Below are 22,156 nucleotides of genomic sequence, written 5' to 3' on the forward strand. Positions count from 1 at the left end.
GAGCCGCCCAGTTCAGAAGCAACTGCCCAGAACACGCGTGACGCGCGTCCCCTGACGCCCACACGCAGGGGGGCCACGTGCCGTCCCTCCGAACGCCGGCATCCACCTTCCCCACCAGCATTCTCAGCTGGCAGACGCCGGGGAGGCTCTAAGGCCTGAGACCAAGCTCCAGGGCCGCCCGGTCTGGGGTCGTGGGGCGGGCGTGGCGCAGGCTCCGGACAGAGGAGAGAGAGCAGGTGTCCAATGAGCTCCGGCCACCAGCAGGCTATGGCCCGGGGACCTGCTGCCCCCACGGATATGAAAGGACCCCCCCCACCCCCGTTACCAGGCTTCCTTGTCCTGGAGCCCCGCCCACTGTGAGGGACAGACGCCTGGCACAGGGCCGGGGGTCAGTAGACACGGAACAAATGAGTGAGTGGCTGCGAGAGTGGGCGGCCCACGTGGACCCTGCCCAGGAAGGAGCTCACCGGACGGGCGGCCCAGCCCAGGCCCACCCCCACCGCCCCCCACGCCGCGGCCCCCCGCCACGCAGCCTCACTCTCATTGCAGACGAGCCCAGTCCAGCCCGCGGGGCAGTCACAGCCGTCCAGGCCCGGGAGGCAAGCCCCTCCGTTGCCACAGTCAGCGCAGGTGAGGCTGCAGTCGGGGCCGAAGGCGTCGTCCAGGCAGACTGCGGGCAGAGGGCGAGGGCGAGGGCGAGGGCTCAGACCACCGGCTCCAGGGCACAGGGCCGGGAGGGGCACAGGGCCGTCCATGAAAGCCCCGGGGCGAGGTGGGAGGTGGGAGGTGGGAGGTGGGAGGTGGGAGGTGGGAGGTGGGAGGTGGGAGAAGACACAGGCCCGGGGGGGCCTCCCCGGGAACTCGGGGCCTGTCCGGTCCAGGCTCGGCCCCCGACACGCTGTGCAAACTCCACAGGTGGCTGCACCTCTGAGCCGTGGTCTAACGGCCATGACAAGGGTCCCTCCCTCACACCCAAGTCAGAGGGGGCCTCGGGGGCCCTGGCCGCCTCCCCGAGATCCGAAGCCCGGGCGCCCTGCTCACCAAACTTCTCCTCCAGGGACAGTGCGCCCCGGGCCTCCGCCTCCTCCGCCTCCTCGGCCCCCACGTCGTCGTCCTGGAAGAGGTGGGGCAGCCTGTCCGCCAGCACCGAGATGTGGGGCAGAGGCCGCGCAAAGGGCAGCCGGCCGGCCGGGTCCCCCTCGGGCGTCTCCAGGGCTGCGCGGACACAAAGGCCCTGAGCCCCTGCCACCCGGTCCTCGGGGCCACCTCCCCGACCCCCCACCCCCCCTCTTGGTACCAGAGCCAGCTCCTGCCTGAGCCCACCCAGGCCCCAAACGACTGCCCCCAGGCCCCGCCTCGCCCTGGTCTTGGGGGCTGGGGTCCCAGCTGCTCTCCTGACCCTACTTCTCAGGACACACGAGGCTCCGGGCCCTGACCGCCCCCCCCCGCGCCCCCGGGAGCTCAGGCCCGGCTCCCTCCCTGGATGTAGGCGGGCCCCTCTCCACACCGCCCTCACCGAGGGTCCCCATGTGACGGGCGAGACTCACGGGTGCAGCCCCGGCGGTCCTCGTCCAGCCGGAAGCCGGCCGCGCAGGAGCACTGGAAGGAGCCGGCCAGGTTGGTGCAGTGGTGCTCGCAGCCGCCGAGGCCGGACGCGCACTCGTCCACGTCTGCGGGCACAGCGGGCTGCTGGGGCTTAGGAGACCCCTCCCGCCCCGCCCTGCCGGCTGGCCCGAGGCCCAGAGGCTATGCCGGGGTGACGCCCCCCCCACAGCCATCTCCCCCGCTTCCCCAGGCTCAGAGTGATGGTGGACGCCCGCCCCGGGAGAGACGAGCGAGCAGAGGTCAGGGAGCCAGCAGGCAGGTCCCTGCGGACCAGGCGCCCCGCCCGCCCGCTCACCCTCACACCCGCAGCCGTCAGGGCTGAGCCGGTAGCCGGCGTAGCAGCTGCACTCGTATCCACCGGGGCTGTTGGTGCAGACCTGCTGGCAGCACGGCGCGTCCGCACAGTCGTCGACATCTGGGGGCACACAGGAGCCCGCTGGCACCGGGGACCCCCATGGGCGCCCCTCCCACCGGCCGGTGCGCACACACCCCCAGGGCAGATGTCACGGCCACAGGGCCACCCGCTGCTGTGGGCCGGACTGGGGCCTGGGGGGCGGACCCTCTCTCCGCAGTGAGTGACGAGGGGTCCCTCGGGGGCTGGGGGAGCCCCCCGGCCTGGGCGGAGCGAGCTGTGGGTGTGACAGGTGGGGCTCAGGTATCAGGGTTCGGGGCGCGGCCTGCGGGGAGCCGGTTCGCACCGATGCACGTCTTCCCGTCCTCGTGCAGCTCGAAGCCGCGGGGGCAGGTGCACAGGGGCCCCGCGCTGCTGTGGCTGCAGCCGTGGGAGCAGCCGCCGTTCCCGTCCTCGCAGCTGTTCACAATCTCCATCGCGATCCCTGAGCGAGACCCACCCCGGGGCGTGGGACAGGGCCTGAGTGACCCCCACCTGCCAGGGTTTGCCCTGACCCAGCAGCCGGCCAGGGCCCCCAGGTCCGCTCTGCTGGGAGAGGCAGCAGGGAGCCTGGGCAGGCCCGGCTCTGGCACCGCTGGCCTCCTGATCACCCCTGCCCTCCCCCACCCCCCCCCCCCCCACGCCCAGCACTGTCCTTGACAGGGGAGCGTGTCCAAAGCAAACTACTGCCACCACCTCCCAGCCCTGGTGCCCACGCCCACACCCTCCACTCACTGTAGCACTGCCGACCGTCCGCCCCCAGCTCGTAGCCCGCATGGCACACACACTTAAAGGACCCTCGAGTGTTGAGGCAGCCATGGGTGCACTGGGCCAGCCCCGTGGCACATTCGTCCACGTCTGGATGGGAGAAAATGGGGGAGGGCTCTGGGTGCTGGCCCCGAAGATAGACGCCAGGGAGGTGCCTGGGTGTGCGGGGACCCGCCACGGGCCAGGGCTCAGGCCCCTTGTGCCAGGAGGGGCCCCCTCATGCCCGCTCCTGACTTGCACTCTGGCTCCAGGCCCGGCTGGCCCCTCTGAGCACCCACTTTTATCACCCAGCTCTCCCCGGGCAGGGGCACCGCGGACACTCTGCCCTCCGGAGCTCCCACCCCCCCCATGGCCGGCCCTGCCAGCAGCATGGCAGCGGCGCCACCTCTCTGCGCCCCCGGGCTCTCAGCTGTGCCCTCCCCCATGCTCCCCACGCCCCTGCAAGGTGGGCCGGGAGGGCCTTAGCGCTGCAGCCTCTGGGGCAGCGGGACCGGAGCCCAGGGTCCCAGCCTCTGCCTGGGTCACGCCCCCCCATTATCTCCCTGAGCCCTCCCAGCCCCTGCACCCAGAGCTCCCACACCTGCAGCGGCCCTGGCGGCCACCCGCCCCACTCCGGTCCTGCGCCTGCAGGTCACACGGGGGAGCGGGGACACCCGAAAGGCCCGGCCGGCCGGGTGTGGCGGTCCCTTCCAGGAAGCGGCACCCAGCGGGTTAACAGACCAGACTCCTGAGGCCACAAGGGAGCCGGCCGTGCAGGGAAGCGCCTCCCTTTCCCCTCCTCTCTCCTCTCACCAGCACGTCTCGCTTAGTGACCCCAGGGGGCAACGGGGGGATATGGACACATGTAATACCTTAATCAATAAAAAAATTTAAAAATAATTTTAAAAAAAGCAGCCCCAGCCCGTGTGGCTCCGTGGATAGAGCGTCGGCCTGCGGACTGAAGGGTCCTGGGTTCGTTTCCGATCAAGGGCACGTGCCCGGGTTGCGGGCTCCATCCCTAGTTGGGGGCATGCAGGAGGCAGCCGATCAATGACTCTCTCTCATCATTGATGTTTCTCTCTCTCTCTCCCTCTCCCTTCCTCTCTGACATCAATAAAAATATTAAAAATGAATAAGTAAATAAATAAGCACAACCTGAAGTCTGCCCATCGCTGCCCAAATGAGGCTCAGGTTGGAAGCAACCCTTGTTGCGTTCCTGCCCCGCTGCCCAGCCCCCCGCCGTGCAGAGGGGCCCACGCCATCCCAGGCCAGCCCTGCACCCAGAGCCGGGGGGGACCGGATGCAGCCGGCAGGCCCCGGGGGACCCTCCACAGTGGCCCTCGGGCGGGGCTGGCCCCGGGGAGGGAGCCTTACCTTCACAGGCCTTGCGGTCAGCTGCCAGCCGGTAGCCGGCGTGGCACTCGCAGTGGGCGAGGCCCCGGAGCGCCTGGCACGTGTGCATGCAGCCGCCGTTCCGGTCTGCACACGGGTTCCTGCCTGCGGCCACCGCCAGAGGAACAGAGCAAAGGGGAGAGATTCGGGTGGGAGCTGGGGACCCCGAGGGCTCCAGACTCCTGCCGGGGCCTCGCCCGCCCCGCTGGTCTGAAGGGCGGGCAGTGCTTCCTGCCCCTGCCCGGGCCCGGGCCGCAGGCTCCCTCCCGGCCGGCGACACTCACGGGCGCAGCGCTTGCCGTCCTCCTGGAGCTGGAACTCGGGCCGGCACTGGCAGCGGTGCTGCGTCGCCGTGAGCTGCACGCAGTCGTGCTGGCAGCCGCCGTTGCCCACGGCGCAGGAGCTGATGGCTGGGGACAGAGAGCCAGGTCAGCCCGGGACGGCGAGACGGAGGGGCCCGTGGAGCAGGCGGTGGCGCGACCGCAGGGCCACTCTGAGCCCCCTCCTTCCCACCTCCATCCCCGAGGTCGGGGCCTCGAGCGGGCAACGCCTCCTGTCTGGTTCCCGGGCACCCCTGCTTCTCGGCCCACACTCAGGGGCTGCGGGGCGCAGTGCGTCTCTGGGTGCTCAGGGGAAGCCAGGCGCCTCCCAGCACCCACTGGGAGCAGGGTGTCCAGGGTTCAGAGGCAGAGCAGGCCAGGAGGCTCCCTGGAGGAGGTGGCAGGCCAGCAAGGGGTGGTGGAGGCGCAGACATTCCACTATCTTGGTCATCGGGGCAGAGGGGCAGGCATGGGGTGGCCACGGGCAGCCGCCACGGCCCACAGGCCTGGCCCCTGGTTCCTGACGGACCAGTGCACCTCCTGCCCACCCCAAGCCGGGGCCCCACTCGAAACCTGAGCTCACAGTCCCCACCCCTCCTCTCCAGCGGCTGTGGGGACAGCACTGGGCAAGGCCACGGAACCCGGGACCCCAGTCCCAGTCCTGGGACAACCTTGGTCCAGGCCTCCACGAGGCACCTACAGGGAGAGGCTCGGCCGGGCCCGGCGGACGGAGCGGTGCTGGGTACTAGGTGGCTGGGCCGGGCCGGGCCTGGGGGAGGTGCTGAGCGAGGCCGGGTGCCCAGGGTGGCACGGGGCCTCTGGCAGCTCCACGGAGCCTCTGGTAGTGGCCTCGTGGTTAGGGAAGGCGTCGGCCCAGAACGCCAGAGCAAAACCACAGGAATGTGGTGCCTGCGTCCCGGCGGCAGGGCCCGGAGCAGACCTGGGGCTGCGGGGGCCAGGGCTTCACCCCGAGACGCCTCTGCGCGTCTGGGAGCCAGGAGCACGCGCCTGGCACCGCGGGGGCAGAGCCCCGAGGCAGGGGAGCTGGTGCCGTGCGGCTGCACGCCGAGCACGTGAGTGGCCTTGGCGCTCAGGGAGGCCCCGGCCACGCCTGCCAACAGCAAAGCTGCCTTCAAAGCAAGTGTGTTTGAAACAAGCCCAACACAGCCCTCGGGACCTGCCGCTCCCCACGCGGGGCGAGAGGTGGGCGCCTGCCTTCGCTGAGGGTGCCTCGGGGCCAAGCCAGCCCGGGTGCAGAGGAGGGCGCAGGGAGCGGGGGAGGGGGGAGCAGAAACGGCTCTGTCCCCCGATCATAGCTGGCCTGAGCCTCCTCCCCACCCGCCTACCCCCGACTCTGTCCGGACCCCCAAGACCCGCCTGCCTCACCTGAGACAGCTCTACGCAAGCACCCCCCTCCCCGGAGGTTTCCGAGCGTGGCCTGAGCAGCCCGCGCCTGGTTCTGCCTGCCCAACGCCAGGACGCCTAACAGGAACCATAGGGCGTCGCTGGCAGGCGGGAGGCTCACAGAGACGGGGCTGGGAGCCCAGGCGGGGCCGGCGCAGAGCGGGGGGGAGGGGGGGGGGAGGCCCTCCAGACAGCAGAGCGCCCCGGACGGGCCCAGAGGCAGCCGGCACTGAGCCCACCAGGGCCCACGGGGGAGGAGTCTCGGGCAGGTGGGCGCAGGTGGAGGGGGTCCAGGTCCCGTGCCGCCTCACACCCCCGAGCCCCCCTCTCCCCACCCTGCCGCACCCGCTCTAACACGTTCCAGAGGCTCCGGGGCTGCGCCAGGAGGCAGCCAAGCCCAGTGCCGCTGGCACAGCCTGAGCCAGGCCCCGGGGTCTGAGCGGGCACATTGCCGCGGGCGCAGGGCTGTGCGCTCAGGGAAGGGCCGGCCCCTGTGCCACCAGCATCCAGAGCTGGTGCTGACATGGCTCCGCAGTTCAGCGCCCACGTAGGAACCAGGAGGTCACGGTTCGGTTCCCGGTCAGGGCACATGCCAGGGTTGCGGGCTTGATCCCCGGTGTGGGGCGTGTCACATGATTCTCTCCCATCATTGATGTTTCTGTCTCTCTCTCTCTCCCTCTTTCTTTCTCTCTGAAATCAATAGAAATATATTTTAAATTTTTTAAAAAATATATTTTATTGATATTTTACAGAGAGGAAGGGAGAGGGATAGAGAGCTAGAAACATCGATGAGAGAGAAACATCGATCAGCTGCCTCCTGCACACCTCCCACTGGGGATGTGCCCGCAACCAAGGTACATGCCCTTGACCGGAATCGAACCCGGGACCCTTCAGTCCGCAGGCCGACGCTCTATCCACTGAGCCAAACCGGTTTCGGCTAGAAATATATTTTTTAAAAAAAAGCACGCTCAGGCCTGAAGCAAAGCTGAGAGCCCATCAGAAGATGGGAGGTGCCCCGGCCAGTGTGGCTCAGTCGGTTGAGCGCTGGTCCAGGCACTGAAAGGTCACCGGTTTGATTCCTGGTTGGGGCACCTACCCTGGTGGTCGGGGCACCTACCCTCGTTGCGGGTTCAGTCCTGGTCAGGGTACATACAGGATGCAACTAACCCATGTTTCTTTCTCTGCCTCTCTCTCTTCCCCTCTCCCTTCCTCTCTAAAATCAATAAAAATTAAAAAAAAGTATGAAAAAGAAACAAAGAACATGGAAGACTAGGGGCTCCACCATCCCTAACAGGGTGAATGCCTATGTCCCCCTAAAACTCAACCCCCAGTGTGCCTGTATGGGGAGGCAGGCCTTCCATGGAGGTAATTAAGGTGAAATGAGGTCCGAAGGGCAGGGCCCTGATCCCGTAGGACTTGAGTCCTTGTAAGAAGACACACGAGATCTCTCTGTGTCCCCTTCTCGGCCGATGAGGACACAGCGAGAGGCGCAGCCAGGCAGCGGGCTCTCCACCGGGACTGACCTGGATCTGAAACTTCCAGCCTCCAGGACGACGAGAAACCTAACGTCTGTCGGTGAAGCCCCGCGGCCTGCGGTGTCTGTTGCAGCTGCCTGCGCTGACGGATACACCCTCACTCCCCAGCGTGCACATTCCAGGACTCGGGGCTCCAGCCAGGGGGCTGCAGGTTCTAATACAGGGGTGGGCAAACTTTTTGACTCGAGGGCCACAATGGGTTCTTAAACTGGACCGGAGGGCCGGAACAAAAGCATGGATGGAGTGTTTGTGTGAACTAATATAAATTCAAAGTAAAGGAGCGGAGGGGAGAGCAAGAGAACCCTCCGCTCTTTCGGCTCCGCGGGCCGGATAGAACAGCCGAACGGGCCGGATCCGGCCCGCGGGCCGTAGTTTGCCCACGGCTGTTCTAATAGAGCTGGGCTGCAACGCTGCCTTCTGCCAGCAGGGGCCGCCCTACTCGGGAGCCTCAGGTGTGAGGCCTGGAGATCCACAAGGGAACAGAACCTCACCCGAGCAGGGAACGGGACGTCTAAAAAACACGTGTCCTACAAGGTGGGGCCCACTCTGCCTCTGCCAGCGGATCTCCCAGCTTGGGGTGCAGGGGGCCGCACCCGAGACCTGGGCACCGATTCAGGCTGGAGCCCAGGGGCAGGGGCACCAGAGTGCCACGGAGGAAGGGGCAGGTGGGGGCTGTGAGTGGCCGACCTCAAGGGTGGCTCCGCTGGCAAGGCCCTGGCCCCCAGGCCTGGCACAAGGCCAGCCCGAGCTGGCCAGCCGGGGGCTGGGTGAGGCAGGCTGGCTGGGGGTGAGCCCGCCAATGGTGGCCCAGCCCCAGCTCCCCCTGAGGCAGCCTCCATCAGCTGGCTGTCTCGGGACTGGCTTCCTGGGGTTCCGTAATTACTGCCCTCAGACTGGCTGGGCTTAAGACCCCAGCACCTCATCCCACGTGTGGTCACATGTGTGGTCACATGTGTGGTCAGTGGCCATCCACGGCTCTTCCTCCCAGGAAGCCCTGCGGGGGGCGGGGTCAGGACGGCAGGGCCAGGAGGGCGGCTGCCAGCTGGGCCAGGAGCAGAGACTCACCTGGGCTCTGCCCGCCCCTCCCCCAACCCAGACAGCTCGGGGTCACTCACTGTTCAGCCCTGTGCGTCCTGCCCGTGCCCCCTGCGGATGGGGCCTCAGCACTACACAGGACGTAATTCCCTTACAGTCGTGTGCACGGCCACCGGAGCCATGTTCCAGGGCCACGCGCAGGGTGGCACCAGCCCCACGTCACACTGCACGCCTGCCCGCGGGTCCCTGCTGCTCAGTCCCCGGAGAAAGCACCAGGGCCCACCCCGTCCGAAGCAGCAGCCCAAGGCCACGCTTAGAGGCCACGATGGGTCCCCCGAAGTCCCAAAGGGCACCTCCCCTCCGCAGGCTGCTGGCCTGTCACCCCCGCCAGTGTCTCCTAGAGGCCCCCATCAGCGCAGGTGGGGAGACGAGGGGATGGGAGGGTGTGTCCCAGACCCAGGCCCCTCACGGGTGAGCCACGGCAGGGAGGGGCCGGTGGGTGTCCACCAGGCCCAGCCCCCACAGGCGCCCTCCTCCGAGCAGAACCTACCCGAGGGGCGTGGGAAGGACATCCAGGGAGACCTGGGGCCCTGAGGACACAGAGCGCGTGGCCGTGGCTCCCCGAAGCCCCCCCACCCCGCGGGCAGCAGCTGGGGGTGCCCCGTGGCTGTGTCTGAAGCGCACCACACACCACAGCATTCCTGCATCTGTTTCCACTTCTTGAGCAGGGAGACTTTACGGAGCAGCTGCCTCGCTCCCAGCAGCAGCCTGGACATGTGAGTGCGCTGGGGGGCCCCCCGCGGCTGGCAGGCCGCCTGCCACACGGCAGCCAGGCATGCGGGAGGGGGCCCTCGGAGCCCACCCCAGCCCTCACGGTCTCCAGGGTGGATAGAAGGGGCATCTCGCTCCCTGCCCCAGAGAACGACCCCTTGGGGCCTCACAGACAGTAGCCAGCAGGGAGGGGTCAGCCCTGTGCCCCCAGCACCTGTGTCCAGAGCCAGCGGGACGGGGAGGGAAGAAGGAGGGGGAGAGTAAGGGAAGGCACTGACCGCTCAACAAACACCAGACTCCTGGCCTCCAGCCCCTCACCCTCTGCCTCAATGGGGGCCTGGTGCTCTCTCCCCTTCACCCCTTCTCTCCCTGGTGCTCTCTCCCCTTCACCCCTTCTCTCCCTGGTGCTCTCTCCCCTTCACCCCTTCTCTCCCTGGTGCTCTCTCCCCTTCACCCCTTCTCTCCCTGGTGCTCTCTCCCCTTCACCCCTTCTCCCTGAACTGGCAGGGCCACAGTCTGGGGCCAGGACCTCCACCAGGCCCATTCCCCATGGGGCTGTTCCCCACGGCGAAAGAGCCCACAGGGGAACGGGGCGAGGGGGGTCAGGATCCCACTGCTCAGTATCTCCGCCCGAGACAGCGCACCCCCGGGCTCCTGGGGCCCTGGAAGCCCAGCCTGCAGAGCATGAGTGGCCTCCCTGCCCCCCGCTCCAGGCCCGGCCTCGACCAGCCCCCCACGGCCCAGCGTAAGCCTCCCGGAGCTCGGGGCAGCACGGCCAGCCTTGGTCCCCGCTGACGGGCCACGGTGGCTTTGGTGGCAGCCCAGGGCCCCTTCCCAAGTCACGAGAGCACACGCCCCTCCAGGGGAGCCACCCGGGCATCCCAGGCCGCTCAGGCATGGCTGCAGACGGTCCGAGGCCCTGGGTCACAGGGCCCAGCCCATGGGGGAGCCGGGCCCCTCGGCCTCCCACCCGCTGCTGGACGGGGCCCTATAACAGCGCTGAACCTGAGCCAGGCCCCGTCTGCCTGTCAGCCCAGGAGCCGGGCCCCGTCCGCCTCTCAGCCCAGGAGCCAGGCCCCGTCCGCCTGTCAGCCCAGGAGCCGGGCCCCGTCCGCCTGTCAGCCCAGGAGCAGGGACCCGGCCCTGGCCCAGACCTGGCGTACCCAGCAGGGCGGGGACCCGCGAGGCCAGGCGGGCAGGAGGGGCGCGGGGCCCAGGGGAGCTTACCCAGGCAGGTCCTGCCGTCCACGTGGAGCCGGAAGCCGGGTTTGCACTCGCACAGGTAGGAGCCGGGCGTGTTCACACACCTGTGGTGGCAGCCGCCGTTGTGTACCTGGCACTCATCCACATCTGGGGCACAAGGGTCGAGGGTTAACAGCCAGTACCCACCCGGCTGCCCCCCGCTCGGCGCTGGCCCCGGGTCCGCTCACCCCTCACAGCCCAGGCCCCAGACCCTCTGTCTCGTCACGCCTGTAGCCCGCCCCGAGCCCCTCACCGGCTCTGGCCAGGCAGAGAGGAGAGAAGGGGGGCCTGTCCCCCACGCCTGGCTGGAGGCGCAGGACCCCGACCTGCAGGGTCAGCCGGAACTTGGGGAGCAGAGGTTGGGCCAAGGCAGAGGCTGAAGAGGGAGCAGCAGGGTGGAGCGACTGTCCCCAGGACTGGGGGCCCCCGGGCTGCACCGTGTGAGGGCCCCCCTTTCTGCAGGAATGCAGAGGTGTGAGGGCTCAGCGGCCGTCGCCTCCCGCCCTGCCTCCAAGCCCACTCCTGCCCCGCTCGGCCTCAGGGCAGCCAGACAGACGGACGGGAGGTGGCACAGGGTGTGGGGCTGAGCCAGGAGGGACCGCCTGCCCCAGGGACACAGCGAGCGGGAGGAACAGGCCTCTGCCCAGAGGACAGGGACACAGTGGGGCCTGGAGCGCGGGCAGCTGCCAGGGAGGTGCCGTCCAGGGAACTCCCGTAGATGCTCCTCGCTCCTGAGGGTCTACCAGCCGAGCCCCTATCAGCCCGGCACCCCACCCAGAACAAGAGGCCCTGACCACTGGCCGGCCTCGCGGAGAAGGCCCAGTGGCCGTGTGGCTCCATCAGAGGAAAAGGGATTTGGGGGCGAGTCCTCAGCTGCGGGGAAACCTCGGGGGCAGACAACATGCTCCCAGTGGCTGCAGAGCGAGGTTCCCCCTAATTCTGCCCGATGATCCACGGAGTCCGTGCCCTCGCCCTCCAGCGCCACCCAAGGAACGCTGCCCCTCACCCCCCACGCACCCCCCCCCCCAGCTCCCATCCCCGAGCTGCAGCCACCTGAGAGTCCTGGGACGGATGCGGAGGTGACACCGGGAAAGGGTCCCCCTGCCGTCCCCGAGCCCCCCCCCCCCAGGCTATGCTTCCCACGCATGGACCTGCCACCAGTCCACGCACTCGGAACGTGCCTGGAGCTCCAGAAACGACACGCAGGACCCAGGGTCTCTGCCGGGGGCTCAGGGCCCTCTGCTCCGTGCACAGCCATGTCCACTCTGGGGAGACCCCAGGCCCCTCCCAGGCCCCTCAGAGAGGAGGGCAGGTGCGGCCCAGCCTCTCCGCCTGCACCAAGGTGACCCGGGGTGTCCTCGGACGAAGCCAGGAGGACGCGCAGGAAGGAGCTTAGAAGCAAGAAGTTCACGGCCCCCAAAAGAGCCCCAGAGAGGCTCGGGGCGCAGAGGGAACCGGGTGTGGTGGGAGGTCAGGCCTAGGGCTCCGCGGGAAAGTCACCTGGGGCAGCGAGCAGAGGGGCTCACCCACGCTGCGGGCAGGGCGGCGGGCAGCGCCGGGTGCGGGAGTGCTTTGGGGGAAGGGGTGCCTCGTGTGCTGTCTGGGGGGTGGCAGGCAGGTGGAGCCGGGATAGGACACCGATGCGCCCCAGATGTGACCCCCGGAGGCGGCGCTGGGCAGGCAGGCGGCGGGGATGCTGGCAGCATCATTCCCCCCCCTTCCCCCCCCCCCCGGCTCCCCACAGCCGCTCAGCCAAGGAGAGACTGGCCCAGGTGGCAGGGCACCCGTCCCGAAGCAGAGACACCCCTGAGGCCCGCAGACACCTGGCCGGGCTGAGCCTGCCCTGAGGCCACGTCCGCGGGCAGCTGCACCGCCGTCCAGGGCACGCAGGGGGCCCCGGAGGAGCAGCTGCCCGTCGGGCAGACCCAGCAGCCCCACGGCCGCAAGGACACCAAAGTGACGGGCAGTGTGGGCAGAGGAAGTGGGTGGGGGGGCAGGCTCAGGCCTAGGTCCCTGAGAGCCAGCCTCCCTCCTGGTCACACCTGCCGCCCGCAGGGCCAGCTCTCCTGCTGCACTCCAGTCCGCCTCCAGCCCAGCCTCTCGGAAACCCCACGCCGGCCCTGCCCACCCCAAAGCGGCACTGCCAGCGGCCGGGGACCCGCCTCGCCCTCCGGCCCTGGCCCCGCCGCCCTGCCCTGGGCCCTGGCGCTGAAGCCTCGCGGTGCCGGACGGCGGCAGGGCCAGCCCGAGGGCAGTTGTGAGGACCAGCTGGGCCCGGCTCTGCGGGAACGTCCGTGGTCCTCTGCCCTCAGCTGACAGACGTGACGGAGGACTCTGGCGGCCCCAGACATGGCACACACCCTGGAACGGTGACATCACTGCCGGCCCGGGCTGGGTCCCCTGGGAGCCCTCTGGCCCTGTGGCGCCTGCAGAGCTGGGGAAGAGATGGCGGTGCCTCGGGGAGCCCATCCTGAGGCTGTGGGGGGCCCGTAGGGTCTCTACCAACCGTCGCCCATCACACCAGCTCCCGCCCAGGAGCCCACAGCCAAGGTCGCACCAGCTGCCCCGACAGAAACCGCCCTAACAAGGCCGTGCCAAAGCCCCTGGACTTCGGGGACAGAGCTCCGTCAGCCGTTAGCAAGTCCTGCGCCCCAGCACGCCACAGGCCTCACCCCGCAGAGTGCACCCACTATCCAAGGGCCGGTCCCCTCTCCCCTCACAAGCCCAAGCAGGCCCCGGGGCAGGGCCTCCCAGCTCCCCTAAGCCCAGCCCCGCCCAACCCCACACCGGACGCTACACAGTCTCCTGGCATCCAGTGCCACCCGTGGCCGAGTGGCAGCGCCGGCCTGGCCGGGGGACCTCGTGGGGATGGAGCCGCACCCCCCCCCCAGGGGATCAGGTGAGGACTCACTAGGAGCCCACCCCCACCCCCACCCCAATCCCTGGCGCCGAGCTCCCAGGAGCTCCCTGCAGGGAGGCTGGCCTGATGGGGACCAGATCTGAGCTTCGGGGGAGAGGGCAGGTGCCCCCACTTCCCCTGGGCTGCTGTCCTCTCAGCTGACCCTGCAGCTCACAGGGCTTGGGGGGAGGGGGAAGGAAGGGGACAGCACCTGCCACCCCCACAGGGGACCCCAGGGCCCGGCTCTGAGGACCCTGGACGCCAGAATGCTCCCCGCCCGGGGCCTCTCTCCGGAGCCTGCGTCTGGATGAACCCCAAAGCTGCCGGTGGGGCCCCTCGCAAGGGCTGGGGGATGTCCTTCCCTCTGGCCGGGCGGCCACCCCGCGGTCAGCAGCCCGCCCAGGAGGGCAGGCATGTCCGGGAACTGGGCACTGGCGCTGCCCCGCCCCGCCCCCCTGCCCTCGGGCTGTCAGCACCCGCGCAAACTTTAAAAGAGGCAACGAAGGCACGCCCCCGCCCCGCCCGTCCGCAGCCCCGTCCTGGCCGGCCCGCCGCCCCGCAGGGCCCGCCCGGCACCCACCTGGTCTCCGGTCCCCGGCGCCCAGCGGGTAGCCGACCTGGCCCAGGTGGCATGGGTAACAGCCCCTCCAAAAGTAGCGGTAGTGCGTGCCCGCCACGCGCGCCAGGCCCCCCAGAAACCCGAGGCACCAGAGCGCGGCCAGACCGCTGCGGCGCTGGGACACCCCCATGGCGGATGCGCTGCGCCGGGTGGGAAGGCTGGGCTCGCTCCCCGCTCCCCGCTCCCCGCTCCCCGCTCCCAGCAGCCTGCCTCCGGCTCCGCTGGGCGCCACCAGGAGCCGCTCCGCCCAGCCTCCCCGCCCCTCGCCTTTTAAGTTCTCAGCTTTCCCTCCACCCCACCCCCACCCCCCACAGGTAAAGGCCAAATCCTAGGAGCTGAGGGGCCGCCCGGCTCCGCCCCCGCCCCCGCCCCGCCCCGTCGCCCCGCCCCGCCGCCCCCACAGCAGCGCGGGTCCCCCAGGCTCCCAGCCCCAAGAGCATTCCTCCGCGGAGTTCCCTCACTGGGACAGCCCCGCGCACCAACGCAGGCACCCCGGGCCCAGCAAACACTCAGACACATGTGTACACACAGGCCCACGCGTGCAAACATGCCCAAGACACAGAACCCTGCAGACGGGCACCTACAGACACAGACGCACACACGCGTGTTCCCAGTGCCAACAAGGGAAGAGGCGGAGGCAGAGGAGGCCGCCCTTGCAAAGCCCGGCTTCCCAGAGGGGCTCATGGGGTTCTGTTCTGACAGGTTGGGGGTGGGGCTGGGAGCAGCAGGCCCTTGGGGGCCACCCACCCAAGTGGAAATCCTGGGGGTGACGATGCCTGTAGCCCCCAAGCCAGATGTCCCCCACCTGGCACTGCCACGCTCTCCCCTAGACCAGGGCCTCACCCACAGGGCCCAGGGCTGTGCCCGGAGGGAGCCTAGCAGAGTCTGGCCACACCCTCCCAGAACCAAGGGAAGCCTGGCTGGCAGGGACCAGCCCTCTCCCCACCCCCTACCCCCGTGTCCGGCTGGGAAAGGCCTGGACACGCCTCTAACCCCAGACCCCTGGTCCCCATGTTACCCAAGGGCACAGGCCTCGGCCCCAGCTCTGTCCAAAATGGCCCTCCCCTGGGTCATCAGAGCCACAGCCGCTGGGCATCCTGGAAGGCCCTGGCCTCAGCCCCCAAATCTGTGCAGCCCGGGCGGCCGCTGGTGCCCCACCCTGACACCCCGCCAGGCCTGCCACCGCCTCAGAAGCTGCTGGGACCCAGGCCCGCTGGCCGTCGCTCTGCCACCACCCTTTTCTATCAACCTGGACTCCAACTCACACCCCGGCCTGAGCAGGGGTCCCTCACTGCCAGGGCCTTCCCAGGCGCAGGAGGGCTGCTCGGGGCCCATGTCCTCAGCGCCCAGCAGAGGACAAGCAGGCACAGTCTGGCGGCAAAAACATGTCCCAGGACCCCGCGGAGCCTCAGTTTCCTCACCTGCACAGCGGGCAGGGGCCAGATTAGACCAGCGGGGGGGGGGGGGGGGGGGGGCGTGGCCTGACGCCATGGAACACAGGTGACCTGGAAAAGAGAACGGGACCAGGTGTGCCCCCTGCCACCATGCCCACGGGGTCCGGGGAGGAGGACCTCGGCCAATAGAAAGGCCATCCATGTGCAGGGGCGGTCCTGCAGCGCAGCCAGGCCTGCCCAATGCCCGACAAGTCTGGGCACAGGAAGCGCCGTCCTTCCTGTCCTGGAAGGAAGTCCTCGAGAGCCTGAGAGCCCTCGTGGGTGCCACCCCGTGCCACCCGCAGCACGCAGCACTCCCTCGCCCAGGGCTGCCCACCTGGGGCCTCCCTGTGGCACCCGGGTCTCCCTCTGGCACCCAGGTCTCCCTGTGGCACCCGGGTCTCCCTCTGGCACCCGGGTCTCCCTGTGGCACCTGGGTCTCCCTCTGGCACCCGGGTCTCCCTGTGGCACCCGGGGTCTCCCTGTGGCACCCAGGGTCTCCCTGTGGCACCTGGGGTCTCCCTGTGACACCCAGGACCTCCCTGTGGCACCTGGGTCTCCCTCTGGCACCCGGGGCCTCCCTCTGGCACCCGGGGTCTCCCTCTGGCACCCGGGGTCTTCCTGTGGCACCCGGGGCCTCCCTCTGGCACGCGGGGCCTCCCTCTGGCACCTGGTGGGTCCCCAGGGGGTCTGAGTGGAGGGGCAGAGAACCTGCAGGAGGGGGTGTACTGTGAAGAAAGGGCCTCTGCGGCTCGCCCGCTGTCCCTGGTGTCCCGGCCACATCCCTGGACTGCCCCCCAGAACCCGCTGAAGGGCCCTCGCTCAGAGTCTGAGCTGGACCCTGGGCGGAGGGTTTCTAGGAAGTCTGGTCAGATGTTGACTCCTCCGGCCTCTGGGTGGCCTGGCCCCGGGGAGCCCCCGCTTCCACAGCCCCCCAGTGCCAACTCAGGAGTCACCTTCTCCGCAAAGCACCCCCAGCCACAAACCCCCAGCCCAGCCGCCGCCGCCTCTGTGCCCCCCCACACCGGGCCCGTCCTTCTACACTTTCCCACTCACGCACCCACTCAGGCATTCGTGCCTTTCACTCAACGACCTGTGTGCCCGCTCTGCACTGGACACGGTTCTGGGGCGCAGTGGTCTCCCCACCCAATGGAGGGCGACATTCGGGAGGAGGCCCTGGGCCTCCGTGCCCAGTAGGCCGGGTGTTTGGACTCAGGCACGGCCGTGAGGGGCAGCAGCTGCCAAGTACGGAACGCCACGGGCAGCCCAGACGGTGCCCACCGCCCCCACGGCCTCCCTCGCCGCGGCCCGGCGCATCCTGCCCGGGGCTGTGGGTCTGGATGCAGTTTGGGAAATGCCTTCCCGATGGGGAAACACGGAATGTCTGTGTCAGCAGCAGGGCTGTCCCCACCGCGCCGGCCCAGCCTTCCTCCTGCCGGGACCACGCCTCCCCCGCCAGGGCCCGGGCTGGGCGAGGCCCATGCCGCCCCAAATGCCATGCCTCGCTCAGCGCTGGCCCATCCACGGCAGGCCGCCGGCAGGGAGCTCAGGGGCAGAATGCCATGTCCCGGGCCGCGGGGGCCAGGAAGCGGAACGCAGCAGGGCCACCCCCTGTGGCTTCTGTCCCGTGGTGCTCACCGACACGTCCTCCGTGACAGCGCAGTGGCAGCGATGGGACCCTCTCTGGCTGCCCCTGAAGTCGGGCAGGTCACGTGACTGGGTTGGGGCAGGCTGGTGGGCTTTGAAGGCCGAGAAAGCAGCGTGGGTGCCTTCGGGGGCCTCCCTCAGGGGCAGGGCTATAGGCAGGACAGACCACCCATCAGGGTGGAGGGGCCGTGAAGGAGGCGTGTCCGTGAGGCTTGGCTTGAGCCGGCCCCCCAGCCCGGAGCCTCCTCACCACTGGGTCCAGGTGCCACATTCCTGCCTGGCCGTTTCCCCCTGACGTCCCAAGTCCAGCCCAGAGCAGGGGTCCGTCTCGGGTGTGGGTCCCACACGGCCCACCCTGCCTCCACGGAGACCAAGCAGGCGGCTCCAGCGGCCTCCAGCCCCTCTCCCAGGGCCGCCGCCTCGGACCCGGTTCCGGAACGGAGCGCCAGCCGGACCTCCCGGACCTCCCGTCCCTCCGTCGGCCTCATGGTAAAGCCATTACCGCCTCAGCCCTCACCGAGGCCGAGGAAGGGAAATCAAAACCAGGTCGTTTCCGACAGCTCGGCTGCCGCTGCTGCTGCCGCTGCCCTTGGCTGGGCCGGGCGGAAATGGGGAGCCCCCTCTGACGCACGTGGCCCCGGAGGGCCCGGGGGGGGGGGGCCTGCATCACCGGCGCTCTTCCCCTGGGGCACCGGGACCCAGCCCCACGCCAACACCCAAGGCCTGGTCTCTGCCCGGGGGCGCTGTCGAGAGCCAGACCCAGAGCCTGGGAGGCCTCCGAACATGTGTGCACGTGTGTGAGCGCGTGACGAGCCCCCGCCCGGGCTCCCTGCTGCCCAGACTCTCATAGCCACGCAAAGACGGCGAGGCCGGTCCAGCCGGGAGCGCCTGGGCCAGAACGCTGACACAGTCCCTGCCATGGGCATGGCCCCCACCACGGGCAAACCACCCACCACAACATGGCCCCCCATGGGCACAGCCCCCACCACAGGCACGCCACCCACCACAACATGGCCCCCCATGGGCACGGACCCCACCACGGACACGGCCCCCACCACGGAGACACCACCCACCACAACATGGCCCCCCATGGGCATGGCCCCCACCATGGACACGGCCCCCACCATGGACACACCACCCACCACATGGCCCCCCATAGACACGGCCCCCACCACGGACACGGCCCCCACCACGGACACGGCCCCCACCACGGAGACACCACCCACCACAACATGGCCCCCCATGGGCACGGCCCCCACCACGGACACGGCCCCCACCACGGACACGGCCCCCACCACGGAGACGCCACCCACCACAACATGGCCCCCCATGGGCACGGCCCCCACCACGGAGACACCACCCACCACATGGCCCCCCATGGGCACGGCCCCCACCACGGAGACACCACCCACCACATGGCCCCCCATGGGCACGGCCCCCACCACGGACACGGCCCCCACCACAGACACACCACCCACCACATGGCCCCCCATAGGCACGGCCCCCACCACGGACACGGCCCCCACCATGGACACGCCACCCACCACATGGCCCCCCATAGGCACAGCCCCCACCACGGACACGGCCCCCACCACGGACACGCCTGCGAAGACCTGGCTATCACTGGGGCACCTGAGCGCCAGGCAGCAGGGACCACAGGGGCCCGGGCTCACACGCACTCAGGAGAGGAGGCGGTGAAGGCTCTCGGGGCGGGGTGGGGGGGGTGGGTGAGTTGGCCTCAGGACGGTCGAGGGAGGGAAGGCAGCAGAGACCTGCTCGTCAGAGGACCTGAGGGCCCGGGGGCTGCCAGTGCAGAGGCAGGACAGGCCACGGAGGGCTGAATGCCACGGGGACTGCTGCCCACGGCAGGCACCCAACGGGCAGAAGGAACGAGCCATGGAGCCCCCAGGCACACAGCCAGACCCGCTCCCAGCCACCCCACGGCCTGCTGGACCCCCAGCCACCCTCCTGCTGCCCTCTTCCCACCTGGGGGCCGAACCTGATCGCAGGACGCGGGGTCACAGGGGCGGCAGCCAGCTTCGGCCGGGCCCAGCTTCCACGGGGCCCAAGCCTGGAGCTGGCTGGCAGGGAGGCCATCCATGCCACCTGCAGGTCCCCAGGGCCACCTGCTGCACCGCCTGAGCTCGGGGACAGCTGCCGTCCCCGTAAAACAGAGTCACCGACTAAGACCCGACTCCCCAGCTCCAATGCGACAGCCGCGGTCCCTGCTGGGCACCAGCGCTCCCCCTCGAACCCAAGACCCACTAGCCCCGCGGGTTCTTTGAGGACAGGCCTCTCGTGTCCTCGCCAGCAGCAAGGACAGGCTCTCCCTCTGTGTTCTGCCCACCCCCCACCCCACCCCACCTGTCCCCACCCCACCGCTGTTCGGAGGCCTCGGGGAGAGAGTTTGGGGTTGGCCGAGCTGGAAGGGGTCAGGAGCCCACCACCCAGCGTGGCCGGGAGCAGGGAAGGGGGAGAGGGTGGGAGGCGGGTCCAGCCCAGATCCACTTCTCAGGGTGCCTGGAGAAGCGCCAGGCCCGGGGGTGTGGCAGGGAAAGGGGGGGGGGTGGACAGAGAGAAGACGCAGCCAGAGGCACTGACAGCAGGGAGTCCTATCAGGGGCTCCGGGATGCAAGCGGCCCTCCGCCTCCCCGTCCTCTGCGCCGTCCACACCTTCGCCTGAAGCTCTGGTTTAGGCGCCTGCCTGCAGGCTGCCCGTCTTGGGGTCCCCTTCTGGGGGCCCGCCCAGTGCCTGGGCTGGGGGCGGGGCGGCCCCTGGTCTCTCTGTCGCGCGGAAAGCTGGCTCGCTGCGCTGTTATTGTTCCTGCTTTGGCCTCCACCAAGAAGGCACCTGCCAGCATCCGGTCACCGGGGGCCGGACTCAGCCGAGCCAGGGAGGGAAGGCTCCCCTCTCAGCGCCTCCAACGTGGGGGGGGGGGGGATGGGGGGCGCCCTGCCGCAGACGCCTTGTTGGGTACGTCCCTATCCTGCCTGAGGACTGGGGGGCGGGGGGACAGCCAGCCGGAGGGCCTGGCCTGGGGGGCCAATGCTGACCTTCCTGGGAACAAGATGGGGGCTTTCCCCCCAAAAGCCAGTCCACGCTGGCTCCACGGGGCAGGGCGAGCCTCAGCCAGAGGAGGAGGTGCCAGCCGAGGGCCCCCAGCCGCCCCCCTGTCCCCCCCCCCCCGTCACAGCCCCGGCCAGCCCCCAGGACAGCACAGCTGGCCCCGGTCAGCCAGGGCCTCCTGACCCAGCCGAGCCCCGAGCCCAGGCGCCCTCCTCAGGGCTTATCACTCCCCACATTCCTGCTTCCCCAGGGGACCCAGCCCGGGAGGGCAGCTCCCGTCCCCGCCAGGCTGTCGGGTGTGAGGAGCGCCTGTCAGCCTCCGGGCCCCTTTCCCAGACGGAGACACGACGGGACCCGCGTCCCCCCGGGCGGGCAGGACAGGCAGGGCGCCCTGAGCACACGCACCTCGGACCCGGGCGAGGAGGCACTGGACAGGGCAGCAGACCTGCCCGCCTGGAGCAGGTGTCACAGCCGGGCAGGACTGGGGGCCAGGCCTCAGACCCCGCAGGCTTCGCGGACACCCTGACGAGGACCCCAGCCCTGCCCTGGACGCCCCCAGAGCTGAGGAGCAGCAGGGGATGGGGAAAATGTGGGGGGACGTGGGGGGAATGCCGAGCCCCCAGGAAAGAGCGCTGTTTCCATGTTGGGCGGCGGCGGCCGCACAGGGAGAAAGCTGCTGCCCGCCCCCCCCCCCCCCCGCAGTCCCGCCTCCTTATCTCCTGGAAGGAGGGGGCAGCAGGGTCTTAGCAGAATCCCGCCCCTGGTGTGGGGGGAAGGCAGGCCTGGACCCCCAACGCCTCTCCCCAAGCCTGGCACCCCCCCCCCGCCTTCACGGAGAGAGACCCCCGATTTTCCCCGGTGGCATTCATTGCCCCTGGGAAGGGGCCGAAAGTCCCCACTCAATGGCACAGGGTCCCCAGGCCACACACCAGCCAGTGTGACAGCCTACAGGCGGGGTTGAGCGGGGAGGGGAGGGGAGAGGGAAGGAGGGGAGGGGAGGGGACAGATGCACAGCCTGATGGGGCCTGGATGTAGGTCTCTATTCCTAGGCCTGGTTAGGGTCCTGGTCCCCTGGTCACCCCCAGACCTGATGTAGCCCCAACCCCTGGGCCTGGTCAAGAGAAGACGGTGAGGGTGGAGGAGAGGGCAGTGCCCCAAGGCCCACGTGGGATCGGGAGCCCTCAGGTTGGGGCAGCCCTTCCCTCCGTCCCCTGCACCCCCTGAAGCCGGCGGGGGGCTGGGAGCCTGCTGCGGGCGCTGGGCCTGGCCGCAGGCTTTCCCTGGAGCCCCCCGAGGGCCCTGAGGCGGGGTGCTCTTCGGGCCTGGTCCAGATGAAGAAGAGACCGAGGTTCCGAGTTACCCATGCAGGGCCTCCCGGACTCCAACGTCAGGCCTGGAGCAGCTTCCCCTGAGGGGCCACACGGAGCGCTGGGTGGCCAGGACGGGCTCTGCCCTGGACCCCTTTTCTCCCGGGACCCACCGCCTCTGAGCCTCAGGTCGGCACCTGCCCGAGGCCTGGGGGAAGACTGGCTCCCACAGAGCCACGCCCCACGGGGAAGCAGCAGCCTCGCCTGGGACATGCCCCTCCCGGCCGGCACTGGCCGCTCCAGTGAGCAAGCGCACGGCTCCTGCTCCAGGAGGGTCTCCCAGAACATCTCACACACACACGCACACACACACTCACACACACATGCTCACACTCACACACACACACACACACGCTCACACACACACACACACATGCTCACACACACACACACGCTCACACACACACACGCTCACACACACATGCTCACGCTCACACGCTCACACGCTCACACGCTCACGCTCACACACACACGCTCACACACACACGCTCACACTCACACGCTCACACACACACGCTCACACTCATACACGCTCACACACACGCTCACACTCATACACGCTCACACACATGCTCACACTCACACACACGCTCACACTCACACACACGCTCGCACATACACACTCACACACGCTCACACTCACACACACATGCTCACACACACGCTCACACACACACACGCT

At 69.3% G+C, this 22,156-nt stretch overlaps 1 protein-coding gene across 1 annotated transcript in view; it reads right to left on the bottom strand.

Moving 5' to 3' along the window:
* The window catches only part of MEGF6 (multiple EGF like domains 6), a gene marked incomplete at both ends in the record, with an annotated part of 73,523 nt that overhangs the window by 15,739 nt on the left and 35,628 nt on the right, over positions 1–22,156 (bottom strand). The window contains 9 exon segments of the mRNA XM_080655490.1: positions 539–670; positions 1,042–1,215; positions 1,548–1,670; positions 1,901–2,020; positions 2,304–2,441; positions 2,732–2,854; positions 4,118–4,240; positions 4,420–4,545; positions 10,428–10,550. Of these exon segments, the coding sequence (XP_080511616.1) occupies positions 539–670; positions 1,042–1,215; positions 1,548–1,670; positions 1,901–2,020; positions 2,304–2,441; positions 2,732–2,854; positions 4,118–4,240; positions 4,420–4,545; positions 10,428–10,550 (1,182 nt within the window).

The sequence above is a fragment of the Plecotus auritus genome (assembly GCF_963455305.1).
Source record: "Plecotus auritus genome assembly, chromosome: 2".
Taxonomy (NCBI): domain Eukaryota; kingdom Metazoa; phylum Chordata; class Mammalia; order Chiroptera; family Vespertilionidae; genus Plecotus; species Plecotus auritus.